General features: G+C 44.0%; 1 protein-coding gene across 1 annotated transcript in view; it reads right to left on the bottom strand.

The window, feature by feature from the left end:
* Cdc14a (cell division cycle 14A) overlaps window positions 1–24,949 on the bottom strand; it is a gene marked incomplete at its 5' end in the record, with an annotated part of 130,677 nt that overhangs the window by 44,597 nt on the left and 61,131 nt on the right. Inside the window, 3 exon segments of the mRNA XM_013516522.1 lie at window positions 1,715–1,802; window positions 10,368–10,430; window positions 14,116–14,182. Of these exon segments, the coding sequence (XP_013371976.1) occupies window positions 1,715–1,802; window positions 10,368–10,430; window positions 14,116–14,182 (218 nt within the window).

Below are 24,949 nucleotides of genomic sequence, written 5' to 3'. Positions count from 1 at the left end.
ATTGAGAGAAGATATGCACAAGAAAAAACAAAAGAAGAGAAGCAAATGGGAGCGATTAGGTGCCAAGGATCCTACCACCAACTACTAAACACGGGGCAGAATTGCAGTTCACTTTTAGGCTTTTTTTATTCGTTCATCAGCATTCCTTCTCTTTTTTAAAAAAGAAGAATTTTATCTGTACAAAAATATTTGCAATGACTTTTAAGATTTATACCTCTCATGTTCTCTGTAAGAAAACTTGGTCAGCTCTCCCAGCTCTGCCTAACCAATACCCAACAACAAAGCCACACCTGAGACAACACGCCTACTTAGATTCCAGGGCCCCAGTCAGATAATTTTGCAAGATGACTGGCTTAATCAGTCCTGCCCTGAAAGATCAGCTGTTCGAAGCAGCTTCCTCAGGTTCTCCACCTGTTATTTCTAACGGCCCAATGTGACAGAGATAAATTAATCAATATCCAGATCAAAAAGAAATGTACCACCAAGCACTTGCCTAGGAAGTTCTAATCCCAGCTTCACTACAGTGGTCTTCTGTTTGTGAGCTTACCTCTCTAGACCTGGATTGCCCATGCACAGGAAAAAACCGTGATTCAAGCGGAGTTCCCTGCTTGAATGATCATAGGTATGAAATGAAACTCCAAGTATTTAATCTAAATGCATGAATAACAATACACAGTGAAACTGGATTTTACAAGTAACAATGGTGATGATGATGATGATGATAAAAGAATAAATCTAGAGGAGGGGTTTCAAATTAGCTTCCTCCCCCAAAAACGGTGTTCCACCTCTACAGACAGCAAAACAGCAGCTACTGTGTGCACAGATTGTTTTCAATGTTACGTACTTTTCTCCTAAGCTCATCTGAAGTCCTTGGTGTATGCCATTACTTACATCTAGGCAGCGCTGACAAGTGGAAAAATGAATGTGCAGAAAACAAGTGTGATGCCAAAACACAGCTCATCATGTTGCCTTCGAAAGGTTTATCCTCTTTTGCCTTTTGAAGTGCTCCCGCCTGTGTATGCTCACGGATATCCATACGCTGAAAACCCACCGCCAGCTAGAAAGCTGCTACTCATCCCCACAGTGAAACTAAATAGGTCAGGAGGGAGACACCACCGGGAATCCCAGGTCTGGGCTGAGTACCACCGACTCTGCGTATGTGACCAGGGGCAAATTCCCTACCAATCTCTCTCAGTTTCCTTGCCGGTGAAATGCAGGCAGGAGTATCTACATGGACATAATCTACACCTATAAAATGTTATGTGAGCACTAACTGAGGTAAGACTGGGATTAACCAGTAACCAGCACATGGAAAGTACTCAGTAAGTGACGAGGTCATCGGCACCATCCCCAAAGAATACCAAGGTGTCCAGCACCCCCCAGCCAGAGATGTGAGAGCCGCTGACCGAACTCAGCAATCTATTTATTGGTGTGACCCGTTTGTTTCTCAAATTCTTTAATAACAGGGTAAAGTGAACATCCTATCTATAGCAACCTAGAAACATTAGTTTTAAAACGTGATTAGAGCGCCACCTACTGGAAATTAAACATGTAACATTTAACTGGCTGGTACTATTCAATGCTTAAAAATGAATAAATATTCTTTGAAGAAAATTACACAGAAAAAGAGGTAATCAGAAGAAACTGAGAAAGAATAAATAAATAAATAAATGAGATAAACTTTTGGATGGTAAAGGAAACAATAAAGACCTACCATTTTCAATTTTGCTTTTAGGGTGTGGTCCACTAAACGCTAAAAATTTTCCTGGAACAATCCAGTTGAAGTCACCATTTTCAACTCGCTGGAAGAATTTTGTGGGGGAAAAAAAAGAGAAGAAAAACATTTTATAATTCTTACGCAATTTAGGAAACCTTTATAAAGAAAACACGTTTCACACTTTAAGTACTAAATATGAAGACAAAGTAATACAGCTTGCAATCAAACATGCACCTGATCTTCAAAATGTCATTTTTGAATTTATTGGAGAAAAATTTCTGTTTAGAATATGAAAAGTTCAGATTATAGGAAAAGTCACTTTATTTAAGGGAAAGGTACTTTACTTGAAATAAGTTTGTCTCCCGGCGAAGAAGTGAACACACACACTACTGACGCCAGCAATAAACAGAGGTTTTTCTGTGCCCCTGAACACAGCACACAGACCCCACCGATGGAAGAAGTCCTCCTTCTCAGGCTCACTACGAACGCTTTTCCAAGTTCTTTCTGCGCTGACATCCGCGGTCAGTGCTGATGTGAAGGCAGGGAAGGCGCAGGCGGCCAGCGGGAGAGGACCTGAGGTGGTGAAACCTGGAAGCGGCCACACACCAGCCCGCGGCGAGGGCCCCTGCCGGGCCGCAGACCCAGGCCGGGGAAGCAACAGAGGCCTGCGGGAAAGCTGACCGGCCGACCTTCCATCTCCATTTCCAGGAAAACTTAACTTTGAAATGTGGACTATTTTCAACCAGACTTTTAAATAGTATCAAATCAAACAGAACAGAACCGTGGACTGACTTTGATTCTATATTTATATTTATATTCTATTTACAGGCCAGGAACCTGTAAATCCTGAATGGGATCCTCAGAAAAGGCCTGAAGACCAAGAAAGGGGCCAACGGCCTTTTCACCACTCCATCCTCGCCTCTGTTTTGTTCCCTCCACCATGAGCCTCAGAACCCGTGGGACGCTGGTAAGGACCAAGGTTACCCAAGAATTTGCAGGTAACTGGGAGATACCCGTGGATACATCCTAAAATACATAAATCACCTCCTTCCGTACGCCTTCTCTACACCCACCCCACCCGCTGCCCCAGGCTCCCTCCTCAGAGCAAGGGGGCGACACGGAGCCTTCGTGGGGCCACCACGGCTCACCCTCTCCTGCACCGTACGGCGAGGACTTCCACGGGGAGAGAGCTGAGCCACACCAATCTGTCCTGCAGTAGAGGAGCTGAGTGAGTCTTGTTACATCACTCAGAATAAAGTCATCGGGAAATCTGGAGCCGTTACTTTACTCGCAGTACCCATTACCATCGAAACGAAAATCAAAACTCGCCCGTTTTTCATTTTTAAACTGCAGATGTTTCTCTCCAGTGAAACTTTACATGACAACTTGTAAATCTCTGTAATGAATCAACGCAGCTGTAATACACATATGATATCATAATGCCCCAAGTAAGATCTTAGAGATACTATGAGTGCTATGAGCTCACAACCATAGCTATCTGTTTACAGCAATTTGGTTTTTTGTTTTGTTTTCTGAGACAGGATCTCACTATGTAGTTCAGGCTGGCCTGGACTCCCGACGTAGCCTAGGCTGCCTCAAACCCCCAGCAATCCCCCTGCTTCAGCCTCCTGAGTTCTAGGATTACAGGCGCGTACTGGGAATTGACCTCACCAGGCAGGCACCATGCCGCTGAGCTACGCCCCTGACCCCTACAGTAATCAAACACTGTCTTGTTTTCTTTAAAAAAAGGTCTCAAATTAATGACCCAGTGCCCTCCTGAATAAGTATTAAGCTTAAACACTACTTAAAAATTCAAGAATAAAAATAAGCTCTAACCATCAAGACTAAAATCATTCTTTACGAACAGTCAAAGAAATCGGGCTTCCACGTTCCCTACTTCTGTACCCTTGGCCACCACGGAGGCTAGATAAAACACTGCTCTATATCTGTTTATGTGGGTTACAGACACGCTTGGTTACACAGTAACTATTTTTAATCAATCATAAAGGACAGAGACAGTGGCCTGGCTAAGAAACATTCACTCAAAGAACCGAAACAATACAGTGACACATCTTCCCATTCAACAAGATAAACATTAGTTAATATTGGACAATGTTTAACAGTCTGAATAAAGATAGTGAAATAAGCAAAGAGATTTAGAATATTAGATTTAACTATAAAAAAATTGAAGTTACACCTTTTAGTTGACCTAATATAACATAAGCTTACTTTGGTAATGTCCTGAAATTAGTATCTTTAACTTCACTACTTATATAAATGCTAATTTGTGTCAATACCAGAATATTTTAAGTGATGTAAGTTAGTTTTTCTAATTAAACGCACACACAAACTCTTCAAAGAAACTTAGATCAGACAGGAGCTCCAGGTACTTTCCAACCCTGTGTCTTTTTTTTTTTTTTTGGGGGGTACCAGGAATCAAACTCATGACCTCAGGGTTGCCAGGAAAGTGCTTATGCTGCTGAGCTATATCCCCAGCCCCCAACCCTGTGTCGTTTGGTGAAGAAACAGCTACGCAAGGATAGGGTAAGAGAACGATTGAGCCTCATCCAATGTAAAGCCTCCTACTTACCAAACACTATTCAGAAAAACTATAGATGTTTCACGCTATAAAAAAATCCCCAAACTAAAGTCTGAATTCTGAAACTGATGAGCTTAGGCACTGTTATTTGCTACAGGGATCTTCAGTCCACAAAAGACTCAGTGGATTCTTTAGAACAGATAACTCTCTACTGCACTTAAAATATAATCTGATTTGGAAGGGTGCTTTACACAACTTCCAAGAAACATATCTGTGCCTCTGATTTATTTCTTTGTGATTGTCACAAATATATTTTCCAGTCCAGACACTGAAAAATATTTGGCCTTTTTACCACTGTGACAAACCTACAGTAATAAAGATCATGCTTGAAGTTGCCAATTTAGACTGATTCCTTCTATCGACATATGCTTTCCCAGACAACACGGATAAACAATTTTGAAGCACAACTCAACACTCACTTAAACATTCGCTGAGCCTTTAATATGCATGAAGGACTATAACCTAGTGCTGCATATAAAGTAAAAAGCATTCTCTAGTTTTTAGGAGTCTGGAGACAAAAGGAAATGTCAAAAAACAGTAATAAAAATAGCCACAAATATTCACAGACCCTGACTCTGTGTAGGGCATTACTCTATTCCATGCAGGTCAATCTTCAGAGCAGCGCTGCAGGGTAAGAGTTATCATCTCCACTTTATCCACTGAAGACAAAGTTGCACTAAACTTTGATAAATACCCTCGGTAAAACTGGCACAAAGACTATTTTTAAAAGTAAGTACAATATAACTACACTGCCTTTTAAAAATTCATTTAAAAAGTACAGTCTGTATTTCCCTAGGTTCTTAAACCATTAACTAGTGTTGACAGTATAGCTGTACTGCATAAATGCAAGTCTGCTATAAAGATGGGTACTTTATGAGCTTAAAGCAAAGTAAACACTTGGACTGTTTGGTTTAAATTAAGTTTCCATGCCCTTTGGCTTTAAACAATAATCAAACTCTAGATTATTAATTGAGCTCTGCTCCTGAGGGAGACAGCGAGGTGAGGGAGGAGGAGAATCCGAGGTGGAGGACGGCTTCACGGCTGTTGCAACACCTGGGGGAGGGAGAGGGACAGCTGCCCGGGGCCAAGGAGGGACAGCCGGGACCAGAGAACATCTCTGCTGACACAGGCAGCGAGCAAAACTCTACTGATGCCGTCCCAGTGTCTGCGACGCGGAGATCTGGAGCAGACGGACGGTGTTGTGGAAAGTAGGAAAGGACCAGGCGTGTGACGAGCCATCGTGGGGCTCTGCCGAACAGCAGACGTCAGGGCGGGCGGGGAAGAGAAGAGATCTGCAGGGTGGACTGAGGAAGACGCGCAGAGACGCGGGGAGAAAAGAAAGGCACAGCATCTCACAATGAGAGAACACAGTGAGTTTACAGAGCCCTGAGCGGCCACACAGTGAAACAGCAGGAAGACCAAGCACGGCCATCCCTGCACTCCCGTGGTGGTAGAAAGAGTTTCCGTGGAGTCGTGAAGACAGCGGCCAGGCCACAACCAGTTACAGGGAGGGCGGCTCTCTCAAGAAGTTTGGAGATAAAAGAAAGGACAGAGAGCAAACGATAATTAGAGGGGGAAAAAACAAGAAACTGCTTAGAACACGGCAGACCGCAAAGCATTTGACAGACCTAACCGACATGACCCTTCACTGGCAAGGGTGCAGGTCATTAGCAGATGCGGGAACACCGGGCCCCTTCACTTTAGCAGCTGCAGGGGCCAGGACGGGATTTGGGTCCTTGTATTTGTGACCGTCGCGTGTGCAATCAGTGGCCCCAGGGGAACACCTGCAGCAGTTCCTCTACTAGGCAACCCGCTGTGGGACGCACACGAGTACCCTCGCAGCAGGGGGAGGCCTGTCCACACACTGCATCCCGAGGCTGCCTGACCTCAGCCCCGCGGCAGGACTTCATCACCACAGCGGCAGAAGCTCCCGTCTTTCCGGGGCACAATTCACGAACGAGGAAAGGCGGACGAGCAGCGTCCACCTTAAATTCTAGTCTGCTCTACAAATTCTAACCAGAAGCGAAGCCTTGAACCTTTATCCTTCAGGTGTTCAACGCTGACTCCGGCACGAGAGTAGAGAGGACTCCCCGAGGTGGGAAACCAACTTCACTGCTTCTCACGGACACACAGCAGGGAAACCAGGAGCCCACGCCGCCTCGCCAGCCCGGCAGTTTACGTCTGCAGTGCAGGGCGCAGCCGACCTGCAGACAGTCCCCGGTCCCGCAGCGAATCCAGTTAACACTGCGTGCGGACCTGGTCGCAGTTCTGTGCTGCAATCTGTGTCGCAAACAGCCGATTGTTTAAAGATTTGCTCTCCCAGCATAAGCTGACTGAAGGTAAGGGGAAGAAACATCAGTTCAAGACGCTGTCTACCATAAAACACTTTGTTCCCTGGAGTGATACTGCAAAATCAGAATGGATTTTTAATTAAAAGTCTTAGTTCCTTCCTACTAAAGTTAGATCACACAAAAAAAAAAAAACCTTGAAATGTGTAATACTCCTGTTTTCAGTATTCATTCAGCCATGTATTCACTAGTTCTTTCATTCCAGAGACATGTAGAGACCGTCCTCTGTGAATGTACTGTGCTACTAGATTCCTCGCTCACACAAAGGGGAAAAGGACTGGGTTCCCGCCCACAAGCACCCACAGGCCCACAAGATGCCAGCGTGCAAACACAGCCTCACACAGTGCTGCCTGAGAGCAGCTTCTGTGAGACGGAAAACACAGAGGAGTAAGGGCAGGGGCGCCCGAAGGCTCTCAGGCAGGAGGAGTGGGTGCACGCGTCCACAGCCACAAGTGTGGGCATCGGCACAGGTGTGGGTGTGCGCAGGGAGTGGAGGGACAGGAGCGGAGAGGAAAGCGCAGCCCGTTTCTGCGCCGTGGAAGGAAGCTTGCGTCTCCCGTCTACTTCTAGGCAGTGTGGAGCCTGTGACACACTTCAAACGGGGAGGATAAAATCAGACTTATTTTTAAAACATACACGCTGACAGCAACGTAAAGGCTGACAGAAGGGGCCCGAGAACCACCCCAGGCATCCAGAGAGGTGCAGCGCCTTCTTCTCACGAACAGCTCCCCGAGAAGCTGCACTGTGACGGTGAGACACTGTAGCACCACACGCTCCAGCGGCAACGCTCTCTCCTCAGAAGAGCATCCACGGGGTGAGGACGGCAGTGATGACGACGATGACAAGGAGCCCAGGGACTCGGGGAGAAACAGTCCACTTCAGCGGACCACTGAGAAACCCTGTGTAGCTAACGCAGCTAAGAAAGAGGGAACTGCAGGCCTGAGCCGAGAGTCAAACATGGTAACTTCTGCAGAATGGGGCACCTCTGGGACTCGCTGGGGCACGTGGGTGCTACGGGGGAAGGTGAGCTTTTCTGCAGGTTCACCTGTGGTGGCCAGTACAGGGACAGCACGTCTTCTGGTAACAGTGGACAGCCCCCGGGGCAACTGAAATGTCAAGCTAAAGCTGTAACTTTCAGTGTGGACTGTCTGATAAATAATGATTGCCGAACTGTAGCACCATTAACGACGGGCAGTCTTGTTTGAATAGGACAGTTCCCGGAAAAAGAAAAAGTTAAACAAAAAGTTAACTGAAGGCAGAGCCTGTCTGGGAGTGCTCCTTCGAAGTCTTCTTAAAAGGTACCTGTGCAAGGCGGAGGTCTCAAAATTTAAGCTTCACTAGCCTGAAACTAATGTAAGGGATGAGAGTGTCTTAGTACTATCTGGATTTTTTTTAAGTGTTATAAGCATTCTCCTGTGTCTTTTCTTTCCAATAATATAGTACAGAAATCATCCTAAGACAAGTATTACATCTCATTTTTAAAATGAGATGTAAATTGAATCTTAAATTTTTAAAATGACCACAGAATTTAGATGTTATTTACCTATACCAACTCCCCAAGATGAATGTAATCATTATGTACCGCAAACATGTAATACTATGAATTTTTTTTAAATTTAAAGACAAAATAAAATGGCTACATACCATCCCCCCATGCATATGTATTTGCACTACGGGTTACCTACCTAATCTTTTCTCTTATGAGGGCGGCTCTCTCTCTTTTTTTATTGTGTTGTTGTTTTAAGGAGAAAGACTTCTTTTGCAAAAATGCTTTCAGAGTTGGAAAAAAATACTCTGGGAATTTTTAATAAATGGCATTAAACTTACTAATGGTGGAAGAAGAATCAATTTTATGATATTAAGGCGCTGCGTCCAGGAACACAGTGTATGTTTTTCCACTTGGTCAGACCCCAGCCGTGGGGAATCTGCAGTCTAATAGGGAAACTGCAGCTTGCACGCAAAGTGCTACAGGAGATGAGAAGAAAGGGAAGTATAAACTAAACACGAAGGCGGGGCGCGGGACACTGCGGGTGTGGTCTGGCTCCTGTGGGATCTGAACACGCGGGACGGTCCTGGGTGAAAGTAAGCTCAGCCAAGACAGGGAGACACTTAAGAAAGGTAAATAAGCAGCGCCGAGAAACTGGAACACTGCGTGCACAGGCAGAGAAACAGGAGACGCGGCGGTGAGGCAGGCCGAGCACAGCACAGCTGAGCACGCCAGGACAGAGGCGCGTAGCCTCGTTTTAGCAGGGCGGAGCAAGCGCAGGCCACGCCGGGGCTAGGAACAGGAAGAGAGCTCTGTGTTAAGATCTCGGGCATGTAGAACCAGCGGGGAGGAGAAGGCTGGCCTCAGGTGGAGAGCGACTGTAACCATCTGCAGGAGATGTGAGACCCGAGCCAGGGACAAGGAGATAAAATACATCCTGTAGCACCAGCAGCCGGACTTGAAACACCTGAGATGAAGGACACAAATGAAAAAGGAGATGTTCTAGGCCTGAGCCTAGGTGAACAGTAGGACGCTGACACTATTAGCGCAGCTGAACAAAGCAGAGGACCATGTGGGGTGAAAGATGATCAGTCTCTGTTCAGACGGGTTAAATGTAGCACATCAGCTGGGCATTCAAAGTCTAGCCCAGACGGTTCCTGAACTAGATCCCAAGCTGTAAGGACTGTCCTGGCCTTACTAAGAATAGGGATAAATTTTATTACTCGCCTGGAAAGGCCCCACAGATGAGCTCATGTTCGGAAAATGCTGAGGCTCTTCACACTTCACAGGCTGCTTTTGCTCTCAGAGAACGTGTACTACTTCTAGGTCCTCTGTAGCCTACTCAGAAAGTGTCTTTCCTCAAAGTCTCCTTAGAGCGTTACCCAGCCAGGCCAGGCGCTGTCTACAGGCCACACCACTGGCCAGGGAAGACACGGTTCCAGAAGCTCCCTAATACTCCATGGGGAAAAACTCAGCCAACTCTTAGAACTGAGGACATTCAGTCCTATTTCAAAATAAAATGTAAGCCAGGTGTGGCGGCCCACACTTGTAATCCCAGTACTCTGGAAGCAGGGGCAGGAATGTTACCATGAGTTTGAGGTCAGTCTGATCTACACAGAGAGTTCAAGGCCAGCTTTAACTATGAAGTGAGACCCTGTCAAAAATCAAAACCTAAAAAATTTTTAAAACAACAAAATACAATGCATAGGGTAAAAAATATTCTAAGGCATAAGTCTTTTTTTTTTTTTGAGGCAGGGTCTCTCTATGTAGCTCAGGCTGGCCTTGAACTACCTATGTAACCCAGGCTAGTCTCAAACTGACAGCATCCTCCTGCCCCAGCCTTCAAGTGCTAGATTACAGGTGTGCATCACCATGTCCAGCTTTTAAACAATTTTTTTAATTTAAAATAAAAAATAAAAGTAACTTATAATCTCACTACCAAACTATACTTAGAAATTATTTTTCTTATAAAGTGCAAAGTGCTTGTCAATAATCTTTTGCTAAATGAATAGATATGGCATTTTCCCAAATTAAAATTTTGATGATTCCTGGTTTAAAGGTAGTAATAGTTAAAAGGACAAAAGTAACAACTAAAAAAAAACCTCACAAACAATTTTATTTAGCAACCACTCAATTTGTAATTCCAAAATATTAGATGCAAACCAAATTTCTTATTAACATGAAATTATATTTTCCAAAAATATTAAATGTACCAACCTCATAATGTTCATATTCATCCACATCAAATGTCTCAAAGTCAAAAAATCCATGTTGTAACCCCTGAAAGGAGAATTTGAATTAGATTTTTCACACTAAATTGATAAAATTTATTCATCGGTTCTCAAATCATTCCTTACAAAATGGTGCTCACTGGGGGCTGGGGATGTAGCTCAGTGGCACAGCGCCTGCCTGCCAAGCACAAGGTCATGAGTTCGATTCCCGGTACCGGAAAAAAACAAAACAAAACAAAACAAAAAAACAAAATGGTGCTCACTGACCTGGATGCAAGAGCTGGGAACTTTTGATTTTTTAATGCAACTCTAGAAATCATTTTATAACTCTGAAAGCTTTGTTTTAATAATACTCTCCTAGAAACAGAGCTAAGCCACTTGAATAGTATAAGAATATGTCCCACCAAAGATGCCGTCTGAGTATCCATGTATATTAGTTTTGTATATAAACATAATAAACTGAACATACTGGCAAGTTTACAGTTAAACCCTACTGGGAACTATACCTATAACCATACACATGAGAGTGATTAAGTTCTCAGAAGAAAAATCTATTAGCATTAGAAAATTCTGTTTGCCTTTTTCAAAATATTTGGCAAAAAAGGGCCTTTTTACTTAATAAGCCCTAATTTGTTCAGAGAGCTTCACTCTGAAAAAACCTCATCTGCTCTTTTGTTTGTTTTGTTTGTTTGTTTGTTTGTTTTGTTTTGTTTTTCCGGTACCGGGAATAGAGCTCACAACCTTGTGCTTGCCAGGCAGGCGCTGTGCCGCTGAGCTAAATCCCCAGCCCCTCCTCATCTGCTCTTACAATTCAGAAGAACTGGTATCTTTAACAACACAAAACTTCACTTGTTTTTATAACTAATGACTTAGAACATTTAAAAATTACCTGGCTTGTTCAGACCTAATATTTTTAGGAAGACAAAGAATCTTTTATTTGGTAAGCTGTAAAGCTATACAGATGACAACGGAACACAAAAGGTACAGGTACCTTTAAAAGTTACATGACCAAGTCATTAAAAATAGAGAAAGAAAGCAGGAAGCTGAGCTCCAGCGGATCCAGTTTTAAAAGCACTTTAGGGACCAGTGCTTCTTTGGAAAGGTGGAAGATGGGTCACCTGCATCAAAACCCTCAGGGTGACACTGGAAGACAGATTTCCAAATCCCATCCCAGAACACTAAATCTGATTCTTTGAGGAGGCGGCTCGGGATCAGCTTTCTTTTTTTTTAATTAATTTTACTGGTACTTTTGATATACGTAATGATCTCACTTACCACAGGGATCTGTACCCGTGCATGGTATAGCTTCATTCCTTGTCCCCATTCCCCTCCGCTCCCTTCAACCCCTCTTCCCCCCCTTATTTACAAAAGCTGTGTTTCCATTTTTTCCTTCTGTTCTTTTTCTCCCGTTTTCCCTCCCTCCCCTGCCCCCTTTACTCCCCTTTCCACTTGAACCTTTTCTCCCAATTCCCAAAGGACCAGCTTTCTAACAAGCTTTCCTGAGCAACGCCTACACACGCTAACCTCTGAGAACACTGGCTGACACCACTCCCGGAGAATGAGCTAAACTAGGTACTTAAACTGTTTTTGCCTTTCAGAAGGACAAGTTAGTCCAGCCATATGCACTGCTCCAAAGAAACCCGTGGAAAAATTTACTCAGATACTTTTCTTCCTTTCTCTTTATTTTTAAACTGTGCATCTGTGAATGTCTCTGTGTATTCACATAACACGTGAGCTAGGATTACAACAATGTTAATACATCAAAGCCAGAAATACATCTTCCTTAAAAAGGCAAAACTACGGCTACACTTGTCTACACTCTCAGAAGGGTACTCACTGTCCCCAAAATAGCCCGGATGGTGATGTCTTACGGACGAGAGTACACCTGGAGAATAAGCTACACTGGGTATTAGTATCTCAGCTGACTAAAGGCGTGTTGAACAATATACTAGATCCTTTAAAATCTCATCTAAATTTGGGCAAACCCAAATCTGATGAAACAATCCGTTTAGAGAAGCCTGTATTTGAGAGCAGTCACACCTTTCCTGTACAACGGGAAGGATGTCATAAATTTCTAAATTGAGATACCAGCTACCATAATAATGGGCAGGGATATTCCTGCGGGAACTCTTCCTGAATTTCCTAAGTGTTACAAAAGAAACAGCCTGTACCAGATGGAAGGAAAAGCAAAATAACAACAGTGACAAAAAATAAATTATGTTCTTCTCTTAGGCATTCTTTCCAAATGCTATAATTACGGGTTACGTGTGGAGTAATGTCTCCATAAAACCACTTAACTAGTATTACTGCAAGGGCATTTTGGCAATACTGTTTGGGCTAGTATATCTCCATAGCTGTTTTGTTTTGTTTTAAGAAAAATATTTGAAAACTTTTTTAAAGTAGTAGAGGGTTTAAAACCATTGATAAAATGAAGTATCAGGGCTGAGGATATAGCTCAGTGGGCGGAGTGTTCACCCAGCACTTGCAAGGCCCTAGGTTCAATACCTAGCACTGCAAAGTGAACTATCAAAATCAGAAACAGACCTAGACAAATCAGGTAGTATATTTATCATACTGACTTTTTCAACTAGGAAAATAGCAAAATCTGTTTTATATTACCTCAGAGAAAAGAAGCAAACGAGACTCACTGCTGACACTACCCAGTCCAATTGGCCAGGTGCTACATACATACCTGACTGATGAAAAATCATCACCTAAGATGAAATTGTGTACTTCGCCTCCTCGTTAGAATTCACCGCGTAACTTGCATGACCTCCCAGACTGTAAATTAAACATGTTCCAAAAAGCTCACTGCTTAACTTCTCTATTACCACAGCTAAATAACTGCATAGCGTGTCAAGTCACGTGGAGGGACTGTTCAAAACCAGACCGCAGGCCACGCCGCCTCCCGAGTTTCTGACTCAGGCAGTCCAGGCAAGACCGGTAACCTCAGAGGACCGGGCTCCGACAACTTCCCTTCTCTCCCGCACTGACGTCGAGCTGGAGAACTAAGCCAAAGGAGTCACAAAGCAGCAGGCACCGCAGCAGAGTGAAGTGACAAACTGGCCCCACAACGTGGGTAGTTTAAATGAGAAAGGGAGACCTCTCCCACTTCTCCCCGCAAGTCTGCTGTTTTCCATACAGTCTCCTTGCTTGGAATCCGTGAGGACTGACCCAGGAACCTCCACAGATAAAAAAATCTGAAGATGCTCACGCCTTCTATATGAAATAGTGCAGTATTTTCACATAAGCTATATACACCCTCCTGTGCATTTTACATCATCTCTAGATTATTTATAACACCTCATGCAATTACATGCTACATAGTAAGTTGCCGTACTGCGTTGTATAGAGAAAAAGAAGCAGTCAGTATATTCAGTAAGAAGCAGGAAGGGGGGATTTTCTCAGGCTTTTCAGTCTGAGGCTGGTTAAGTCACCCGTGAGGGGCTCTCAGACACTGGGAACCAACTCTGTTTCTCAAATTAATCATCACTCAGAAAGAAAAGGGCCTGCGCTGGGGATTCAGCTCAGCCGCACAGCGCCCGCCTGGCAAGCGTGAGGTTGTGAGTTCGATTCCCGGTATCAGAAAAAAAAATAAAAACAAGAAAGTGAGGGGCCTTCAGCTTACAAGCTCCCCTCTCTTCCCTCCGAGGACAGAGAAGGGTGTTCAGATTATTCCTTTTCGATAGTTTTAAACTACTACACCAACCAACAGCTAGAAAAACTGTCATTACCTTTCTGATTCCTTGTAAACAGTCAAGGATGGTGAGATTGTAAGTGCAATTTCCAAATGAAGCATCCCTATAAACATAAAGAAACAGCGTTAAAAACCAGCATTCAGAATTTTCCAGTAATAAAATGCCTCAGTCAAGAGATTCGCTTGCTCAGTTTCAAGCTGTCAAGATGATAGTTAGACAACATGTCACAGCCCACCAACTAAGTACTCCTGCAGCTTCACTGAAGCACTTCTGAAACTGCTTAGCTCAAACAGGCAGAATTAATATAAGTAAGTACGGAAATAAATAAGCAGGTTCGATAGCAGGGGCTCCAGAGTAGCGGTAGTCACACTGCCTTGCTTCAAACTCCCACTCTGCCACATCCTGAGTACCAACCTGAGCAAGCTGCTTTCCCTCTACGAGTCTTGGTTTCCCCATCTGTGAAACGAAGGTAATGACAGTAGCTACCGCTCATAGAACTGCAATCACATCATTTGATTTTTTTTTTCCAGTACCGGGAATAGAACTCACAACCTCGCGCTTGCCAGGCAGGCGCTGTGCCGCTGATCATTTGATCAGCAGGGCTGGGGCCCCTAGATCATTTGAAATATATGTAAACTCCTTCACACAGTGCCTGGCAGTAAGAAAGCACTTAAATACCCTTACAACTTATACTAACAGTGAAGTGGATTGTTTTATTAGGTAAAACATTCATCATCGCAAGAGGCATTCTGGCAGGTGAATGACCTCCCACCAGAAACATGGACAATGCAAGCATTAAAAGGTAAGGGCACTATGTATGTAGCTCAGCAAAACCCGGCAGTTCTGTTCATGGATGAAATACCATCCCTCCCCTCCCAAAACAAAACCAAGCTCCAGGAAAATGCAGTCACAGTCCCCAGCAACCCCCTCAGGGGCACCGGGATCCAGGAAGGCTCCTAACGCAGCAGGAGCTGCTCTGCCAAAAGGAGAGGGAACCTAGGACATGGAAATTTGAGGGCTTCCTCCTTTATTTACTCAAGTTTTTAGAGCAACCTAGCAGATCTGCCTCAGGCAACATAAAACTGAAGTATCAAGTTCAGGTCAGGTAAGCAAGAACTGGCCCTGAAGCTTCAAGGCTAGCGGTGTTCCAAGGCGTTCAAGGCAGGAAACCTGACCGCCAGTCTCCCGTCTGTGTGCCCAGCCCCCACCGCTGACCCAGGCAGCAGAGCTGTGGGCACCCACCCTGACAAACCCAATGCCCTGCACACGGGCAGTAGGGCAGCACCCGGGACAGTGCCAAAGCTCCGCAGGGAGAACACAGCCCTCAGCGGCTTCTACACACAGTTACCAGAAAATGAAGTTTCCAATCGCCAACCACCCAAGGTACCTTTAGGGCTACTAAGCCACAAATTAAAATGCAACGCCAGCGTTACTGAGCTTCCGCACCCGGAGAGCCTAACACAAAAACAGCGAGCAGAGTGGCCTGACAGAAAGGCTTCCCAAGGCCCGCAACGCCAAAGAAAATGCAATTAAACTCAACGAAACTATTAATATATAAAAATGTAATTTAGAACAGCCCAATATGTATTTTTCAGTTAACAGATTAGCAAACAGATTTAGTTCACAGACTTAGTGACAGGTCTGATAACTACTGTGCTTTTTCAGAAGGAATGAGAATAATATTTTAAGATATCACCACAGTAATATGACATAAAAATGCCTGTGATTTCTACAGTAACAAAGCTACACTATATTTAACTCTCAACATACATAATTGAATGCAATCTCATAAACTATGAAGTTAGTGAAAATAAAGACAAGCTTTCTTTCACTAAAGTGTGCCAACTCTAATTCTAATTTTAAAAAGAAAATAAAACTTACAAAGAGCAAAATAAAGACTTAGGAGAATTGGAGGAGCTCCTTATTCCTTCGAGCATCACCTCCTCACCCCTAGACTCAGTGAAACAGTTCTACAAATAGGAGGCCCCAGAGAAAGCACCAGCCCTCATCTTCCTCCACCTCTGCAAGATACAGTGAGACGGTCGCCAGGGCTCTGCACCTGTCCCAGCCACGACTGCTACCAGGGGCTGCGAAGGGCTCTGGCGACTTGGTAGTCAAGTCTGCAATCCTGCAAAGCCGGGGGCTGGCAAGACAGAAGTTTACAGAATGAATTATAATAAGGGATGTCATAAAATTCAGTTATACCCTCTGGACTGAGGAAGGCAGGTGACAACTCTTTGGGGCACCTACTGTGCCAGGTGACTCAGGCACAGTACACACTGAACCTCACGCTCCAATATCCGCCCCATAGAGGGCAAGAAAGAAGCGGCTGCCTCGTAGCATCTGGCTCAAGCACACCACGGAGAGTGAATGCAGTTATCAGCGAAGAGACACACAGCAGGTCATGCGTTCTCTGGAAGGAAGAAGATACCGGTGGAAGACTGAACCCGTGAATCTACTGTTTTTAAAGTCCTCCTCCCCACTGGATAGGGAGAACAAGGGAGGAGGGGAATGAATAAAAGAGGGTTGGGAGGGAGGAAGGCAGGGAAGGAGAAAGGAAGAGGGAGGGAGAGAGAGATAGAGGAAGGGAGGGAGGGAAGGAGGGAGGGCACCTGCGGAATGTTTAAAGCTCAAAATCAGACAAATGAGTGGTAAACAGACCAAGGAAGCTGACTGCTAAGCAGACTATTGGAAAACCAGAGAATTAACATAATTAAGACCAGATAACTGTCAGAGCTGGGAAGGTGGGGGCGCTGGATCCTTCTGGAAGTGAGGATAAGAAAACGACTTCGGTAACATCTGAAAGACCCACGGGAGAAATCAAGCGTTTTCAACCCTACAAAAGCAACATTACTTCTCGCCGTATCCATCAACCCGCCCTGTTAATCTCCCTCAAGCCCACCGCAGTGAGCACCACCTGAAAGCAGAATCAGCTGCCCCGGGGCTCCGAGGGCCCCACACAGCATCAGCCTAGAGCTGGGAGATCCCGCGTGAGCGCTGTTTTTCATCTGTGCTATAAAACGTAAGGGATGTGAGGGGTGAGGGAACACCAGGTTCTACTAACCAAACGCCCTCTCCTGCCCCGAAGGCGGTACCCTCAGCACTGTCAGTGCTCTTCCCCCCCCCCCACTCTCTCCCACAGCCCGCTCCGCAGAATTTACATGACTCGCTTCCGTACTTTCCTCCAGCTACCACCCTCTCTTCCTCTTTACATCAAACCACCTTCAGAGAATTACTTGTTTCCTCCTGAAAGCGTAGGGCGGCTTTGGCATACTCAGAGCTGTGCGACCCCAGCACCACTAACTCCCAAAAACCTCTATCCGCTCAGGAAGAAACCCCGTGCCCCTGCGGTCCTCCCCACTCTCTCCGGTCCCGCTGTCCACTCATCTGGGCTACTCACACGAGGCCAGCAAGCTTGCGCGAACACCGCACCCAGCGTGTCCGCAGTGCGACCCCCGCCCTCGCCGCTCTCCTCTGGGTCCCGGGTACTCTCTCCCTCTCTGCACGACATCCCACTCTCCTCCGCAAAGTTGCCCTTTACCTCCCAAACTTTACAAATCAGACCTCAGCAGGTACAGTTCCCGGCCCGCATTCTTCCCGCTCCACCTCCCGTCCTAGCTCAGGGCCTCTGACACTTACAGTGTCTGTACGTCAGGATCGTCTCGGTGGTGCCTTAACACCCAGATTGCTGCGCCCGTGGGAAGTCTCCGATGCAACAGATCCAAGGCAGGGCCTGAGAACCTATGCTTCTAACAAGGCGCTGCTGAGGCCGCGGTAGGAGGGAGTACATTAGAGAACCATGCCCCGCCAGTGTCACCTCCATAAATTACCACCTATCTTCCAGTGACCCGAATCTCTCTCTGACACAAACTCCTTCTCAGAACTCCAAATCAGTACAGCCAACCACCTCCACGACATGCCCTTTAGGTGTCTCAAAGTCACTGTGTAAGAAAATCTCCTGAGTCTTTCTCCCCCCCCAACCCAACCACCCACCCCAAACACTAGAATCAATGATCTGATTCCCTATTACCCCCGTCTAGGTAAGAGATAAAGCTTCCACAGCTGTTCAAGCTGGGGCCCAGACCCATCCCCGTTTCTCTCCATCCCTTTATCTGACCCATCTTGTGCTTATTCCGTCCACTGTTTTCTCCGCTTAAACATGTGGACGCATTTCACTCCGAGTCCGTTACCTCTGTCTTTCTACCGCTATGCTTAGTCTTTCTCATCACTGTACTGCGTGACATTTTTAAAAGGCAAGTACGATGTTGTCACGCTTCATGTACGGCTCATCACTGATGCCTCACTGCTCCCCAGGTAAAGTCAAATCCTCCACCTGGACAAGGTCCTGCGATGCCTCCCCCACCCCGGCCTCTCCGGGCAGCCTCTGACCCATGTCCCCGCGCTCCAAGATGGGGCCGCGGCTCTCGCTGCTGAAGCTCTGCCCCTGCCGGTCCCGTGCTCCTCCTGCTCACCTGGCCAGGCCGCCTTCCTCACTCTCAGATCTCAGCCCCAACAGCACCAGTCTCGGGGACACCTCCAGCCCCACCCTGGCTAGATCACATCTCTGGACTCTGTTTTTTCCTTTGGACTTAACTTTGGAATTATACCCCGCTGTGTTTATTTTGATTCCTCGTCCTATAATAATCTCAATTATACACATTTACCATTCACCATTGTCTTCTTAGCACCTGACACCAAATAAGCAATGAATATCTATAAATGAATGTTAAAGTTAAGTCAAAGAGCTTGGGAACTGGTTCCAAGAAAATTTTCCACAATATTCTATGATTACTTCCGTTGACTTAACTAACATAAAGCCTCACTCTCAGTAGCAAAAACAACTTTCCTTCATTACCCCAGATCCCTTTTGTCCATTGAAAACCACCTCCTTCTGTTCCCTCCAGCAGAGTATCAGCTGAACAAAGCTAAAACCAGAGATCTCTAGGTGGCTTTCCCTCCCTTTGTCAGCGGTATTAAGGACACGGGTTTATTTTAACCCGGATGCCTCGGAGAGGGTGCACAGTGATGTCAAGATTAAAATACTGCAGCAATACGCTGGAGTTTAAAGTTCCACTCTTTTCTCTTTTCTGTTTCCATTCTCAGCTGTTTACCTAGCTGCCAGTTCTCTTTTCCATTCATTTATTATGCATTCACTCGTGCATTTTTATTGAGCCAAATACTGTCTTACTAAGGGGAACAAGAGAATATGTTATGTTTTTCCACCTTCCTCATAAAGGAGGGAGGCGTGTGCACACCCCAGCTGCCCAGGAAAATTTAGCTCTCCCCTTACCTGGCATGAGAACGCGATCATGTGTTACACTACTCTGCTAAAACGGAACACACAAGGCTGCTCTCCATGGAAGAGGAGAGAGTGCGCAATACCCGACGTTTCTATTCATTCATCTCTGTGGAAGAATAAATCAGGTCTCCAGACCCCAGTACAGAGGATTAATGATACAACTGGCCGCTGTCTAGAAACATCCAAACACAAATTTAGTTCAGCCTATGCTTGATCACTGATGCCTCACCTGTCCCAGAAGGTCTACCTTTCTAAATGTGACTTCTGCAGTAACAGTCAACTCAACCACACAGCTACCACTAAGCGATTACAAAAACCCACAGAACTCTGGCCTTGGAAGGGACTTACTGGCAATAAGCTACATAAAAAATCTAAAGCAATGAAAACTTGAATAGGAGAAGGTACTGGAGTTTTTGTTCCTCTGTTTATGTTTTCGCATTTATTTTACAGAAAATATGAAAATCAATTTAAGAAAATTAGACTTACCATCCACAATTAGACATTTTAAAAAGTTCAGTCAGGAGGTCAAAGCAAGACGATCACCGCAAGTTCAAGGCCAGCCTGGACTACATAGGAAGTGCGAGGCCAGCCTGCACTACATCGTGAGACCCTGTCTCAAAAAAGAAAAAGGTGGGGCAACTGGGGTCCAGGTCACTGTTATTCTAGCTCTCTGGTACAGGCTTTCAGGAACTGACTGCTAAATGTTCAGGAACTGTGAGAGCCCACACCAACTGCGGGTGATACAGTGGTAGTTCCACTCGCAAACTTAATTCCTTCCTTGATTCTGGTCTCAAACTGAATTGAGAACCAAATCAGAGTTCCCCATAAGGTCAACATTAAATCTCATCACTGAATTTGATTTGGTTCTCCTCCAATTCGATTTGGGACCAGAATCATGCAATCATGGAAAGAATTACGTTCATGAGCCAAGGTACCACTGTATTTATATCACAAGAATCAGCAAACCCTTTATTCTCATAGGTCTGATTTACCAACACACCTCTGCTTATAACCTAAGAATCTAAGAAGCCACTCTGAATATGCCAGGCATGGTGGCACACGTGTGATAGTAGCACTCTGGAGGCCGAGGCAGGAGGATTACAATTTCAAGCCCAGCCTGGGCCACTTAGGCATTTAGTGAGACCCTGTCTCAAAATAAAAACTGAAAAGGGGCTGGGTTTGCAGTTCAGTGTGAAGGCCTTGAGTTCAATCCTGAGTATTGAAAAAAAAAGAATGACACAACCTTATAAATGTTAATAATATAGCGATGACACTGGACACAAAAGAGCAAATTTACAGTAAGCAATAAGAAAGCTTTCCGGTAATTAAGGTGCTGAAAAGGGAGAATGGAGAAGAAGCACAGTGTCCACAAAGTTCAGACTTCAACAAATAATTTAAAAGAACTGATGACAAAGGGACTGATAAAAAATGGGAATGACCGTGATCAATGTATGCCATGAATCCGTGATCCTCTGGAAATGCTCTGGCCAACAGCAGCTAGGAGATATGGAAACACTTGTAGAACAATGAGTTAGAGAAATCTTCAAGGGCATCCCAGGCTCCCTCAAAGCACCAACCTGAATCCTAGCCTCATAACCACAAGACTGTGAACTGCTTAAAGACAGGAAATGAGTCCTTTGTCTCTGTATGCCTGAAAAACATGGGTGCTGGGCACACTGTGAAGTCGTAGACATTGAATGAATTAGTGAATGGAAGAATGAATAAGTGATCACTACCGGGAATTCATTCAGCTCTACCTGAACACCTGTAGGGATTGGGAGCTACGGCCTTCCAATGCAAAAATTGTGTTTCCAAAAATCCTTAACTATATGCTGTGTATAACAGTATAACATACTCCTAGTCATTGCTGTCCAACAGTAATACCAGCAGCAAAGCAAAAGTATGTAAGTGCTTAAAATTTCCTTCATAACCATATTAAAATAAAAAGAGACAAAATTAACTCTTGCTGGGCATGGTAGCACATGCCTGCAGTTCCAGCACCTGGGAGGCAGAGGCGGAAGGATTGCCATGAGTTCAAGACTAGCATGAACTATAAAGGGAGACCTTATCTCAAAAAAATAAAACAAAACAAAATTCATTAATTAATCTTTAATTTAAGATTTTTTTAATGTAATATGCAGGATAACGTTGGAATCTTTGGTTAAAACAATAAGGCTTAGGATAATGATCTGTTCTTAGTAAAATTTACAACAAAACTTTAAAAAGTTTTACACTTACCAAAATAATTTATTGTGTTCTCTATCATCTTGTTTATTTTAAATGTTTAGAAACATTAAGTCCTAGAAAGTTTGTATTTACTTAGATATCTGTTCAAAGTTTGTTTTGTAATCCTTGTTACATCAACTACTATTATATGTAATTAGCTTTGTTTTTACAAATGTAAGTATCCTGGTCTAATGCAAAAAAGTAAAATAAAATAAAACAAAAAATAATTAATTATAACATATTTTGTTTAATCCAACATATCTACACTACATCTAAAATATCATTTCAGTATATAATCAACATTATATTTTTTACATTTTTAGACTAAATCCCTGAAATATACTGTGTATTTTAAACTTAAATCTATCTCAGTTTGGACTTAACAAAGTTCAAGTGTGCAATAGTGCGTGTAGCTCGTAGCTACCATACTGGACAGCTGAGAACTAGACAATTCCCCCAAATACCTTATACGGCTGTCTAAAGTACGTCACAATTTCTAGCCTTGGATGAAATTCATTGCATATACGTAATAGCTATGGCAAAAAGAAAGAATTAACCATTTTCATCTTTTAAGATGAAAACGTATTTCGTGAGAACTGTATGAGAGAACAAAACTGTCTCCTAAAAGAGCAAAACTAAATGGTCTCATGGGGCAGGGCCAAAAGCTGAACAAAAAATCTAACTAAGTTACGGGACAAAGCCAGACGCGGTGGCACACACCTGTAATCCAAGCGCTTAGGAGGCCGAGGCAGGAGAATTGCTGTGGGTTCGAGGCCAGCCTGTGCTGCATAGTGAATTCAAAACCAGCCTGAAATACATCCCGACATCCTATCCCAAAAACAACCAAAAAGGGGGAACACAAAATCTCCTGCTTTTCAGCTTTAACACCAGGCTATATATTAGTCACTTTGCTCATCTGAAGAAAGAGATATGTGAACATTCAATTCTCAGTCATGATTTAACAAGTCATATAAAGGACTAGCAAGAACACCAGTAAACGGACTCAGTTAGCTGTGCTCTGGGTCTTTGATCAATATCCGGCACACATTTAACACTAATTTTTCTATAAACATAATGGTGAGCTGTCTTTAAATTGCTATAAAGGGAAAAGAACAAAAAAATGAATTGATACAAACATAAATGATCGCACAATCTCAGGCTAAATTATCGTTACTACTAAGGCTGGCTACTTTACTATACCATAAAGGATACAAGAATGTTGGCACTAACCCCACTACATAAAGCCTGGCAATACTAATCCAGAACTGTAAAGGTAGGAATAACAGAAAAAGTAGTATAAGTCAATTTTCACAACAGAAATTATTATTGCAGCTGATAAAAGACGTCACTCAGCCCTGTGTGCACACAGTGGATCACAAAGAGCCCTTCGAGCTACTTCACGTCTCAGGTTCTGTAGAGTGCTGCCTATGTACTACTTTAACCAGGGAGATCTCACAGTCAAGTTGTCATAGCGGGCCAAGTTACTCAAAATAGGACCCAGCTGCTGAGAAAAAATTCAACAGTGTGGACCTAGATAAGCTGTCTGGTTTGAAAATAAAATAAAACAGAAAGGCACATCTTCACTATTCAAAAGTAGTGTGGGTTCCTTTCCATCATACCAAGCATCAAAATCAAAGGTTTATGGAAGATCCATGGGGCAGAACTGACCTCAAAGAACATGGAGAAGAGCAAAGTAATCAGGCATGAAAGAAACAACGTAAATAAGCATAGAATAAAATTGTTTCCACATTTTTGCCACCCAAGAGAAAAATATGGTAAGAAGAACCCTTTGAGATGCAAAGTTATTTGCTAAACAACCTTTGAAAAAGTATCACAATACCATACGTGAGGCACCAACAGCTAGTTCAATGTTTTTTATACGGAGAGTTATGTCTTATAACTATGCCTCACTTCTATCAGCATATGTTTGCTTTACAAGAAGGCAGGCAGGGGCATGCCGAGTTCTAAGTGGCGGACCCTTTTGAGCCTTTGTTGAAAGGCCTACAAGTTCTGGCATGCCCAGAAGATCTAGCATAATTGCTTTTGAGATTTCCCATTAAGACTCAAACACATAGCTCAGCAACTTGGATATCACTAAGGGTCATCCCCAAAACACAACAAACGCCTCCCTTTACACAAACAGTATGAGGCCACTTTAATAATAAACGTTATTAAAGGATTGTCAGTGGGAGGCTTGTGGCTCCTCAGTTACAGATGACGGGCTGACCTCACATCTGCTGAGAGATGCACTGGATGTTCTTGTTCACAGTAAATAAAATGCCTCTGTGTGGAAAGTCACCTACTTCCAAGACTCTCTGGAAACAGCAAACACAGTTCCTCACACGACAACATGCTATTCTGCTCTCATGAGGTCTCTGTTCTGCACAAGTGTGGAAACATGACAGACTGTTTCACAAGAGTCTGTGTTAGAAATTGCAGGGTGGGAGTAAAGGAATCAGCGCTGTACAAGTTCTAGGTTGGACAGAGTTAGGTTACTTCATTTCTCAGAATCAATCTGAATTTTAAACTGCGAATGTGCTTTATAAAACTTCAAGGTACAGAGTCCTAAACTTATTTAACCACTGAGCTTTTAAAGTATTTTTAATTTGTGCCACAGTACACCTATAGACCTGCTCTGGACCTTTACCATGTATTCACATATTGCAATCATGCAGGTAGTTCTTAAAAATCCAATACCCGGATTGGGTGTAGTGGCACATGCCTGTAACTCCAGCACTCAGGAGGCTGAGGCAGGAGGACGCTGTGAATTTGAGGACAGCCTAGGCTACAAAGTGAATGTAAGGCCAGCCTGGACTGCATAGCGAAACCCTGTCTCAAAAAGACAAAAATAAAAACAATCCAATACCCAGTCTTCATTTCAGGCCAATCGCATCAGAATTTCTGGGAATGGAACTCCAGTGATTAACACTGACCTATAAGTTGTATACTATTCTTCAAACTAAAAAACAGAAACAAAAAGCCCAACAACTAGAGACAGGACATCCAGCTTCATTCCGCTGGACATCAGCACCACACCCTGCCTCCACCTCACTTACCTATTCGTACTTTTACAGGCCGTGTTTTCTGGCTGTCCCTTCAAAACTAGGTCCCAGGATACTCTTTACTGCCTGAAAAATTTTATCCCCCTTTCATTTTATAAGTCATAGAAAAACCGGGTCTTGGCAGATCTAGGCATCATCATGCATATACCAAACAGCTTACCGAGCTGCTCCATAGGAACCAGTAGATAAAGAAGTATTGTAAAATGAGTTAAGCAGCATAAAACAGACCTCAAAGAAAAGTTATACAACTTAGACTAACTGGTTATCAGTGTTTTCTGACACT

This window comes from Chinchilla lanigera, unplaced genomic scaffold (genome assembly GCF_000276665.1).
Source record: "Chinchilla lanigera isolate Chin_1 unplaced genomic scaffold, ChiLan1.0 scaffold00034, whole genome shotgun sequence".
NCBI lineage: Eukaryota > Metazoa > Chordata > Mammalia > Rodentia > Chinchillidae > Chinchilla > Chinchilla lanigera.
This window is presented reverse-complemented; position numbering and strand designations above follow the sequence as displayed.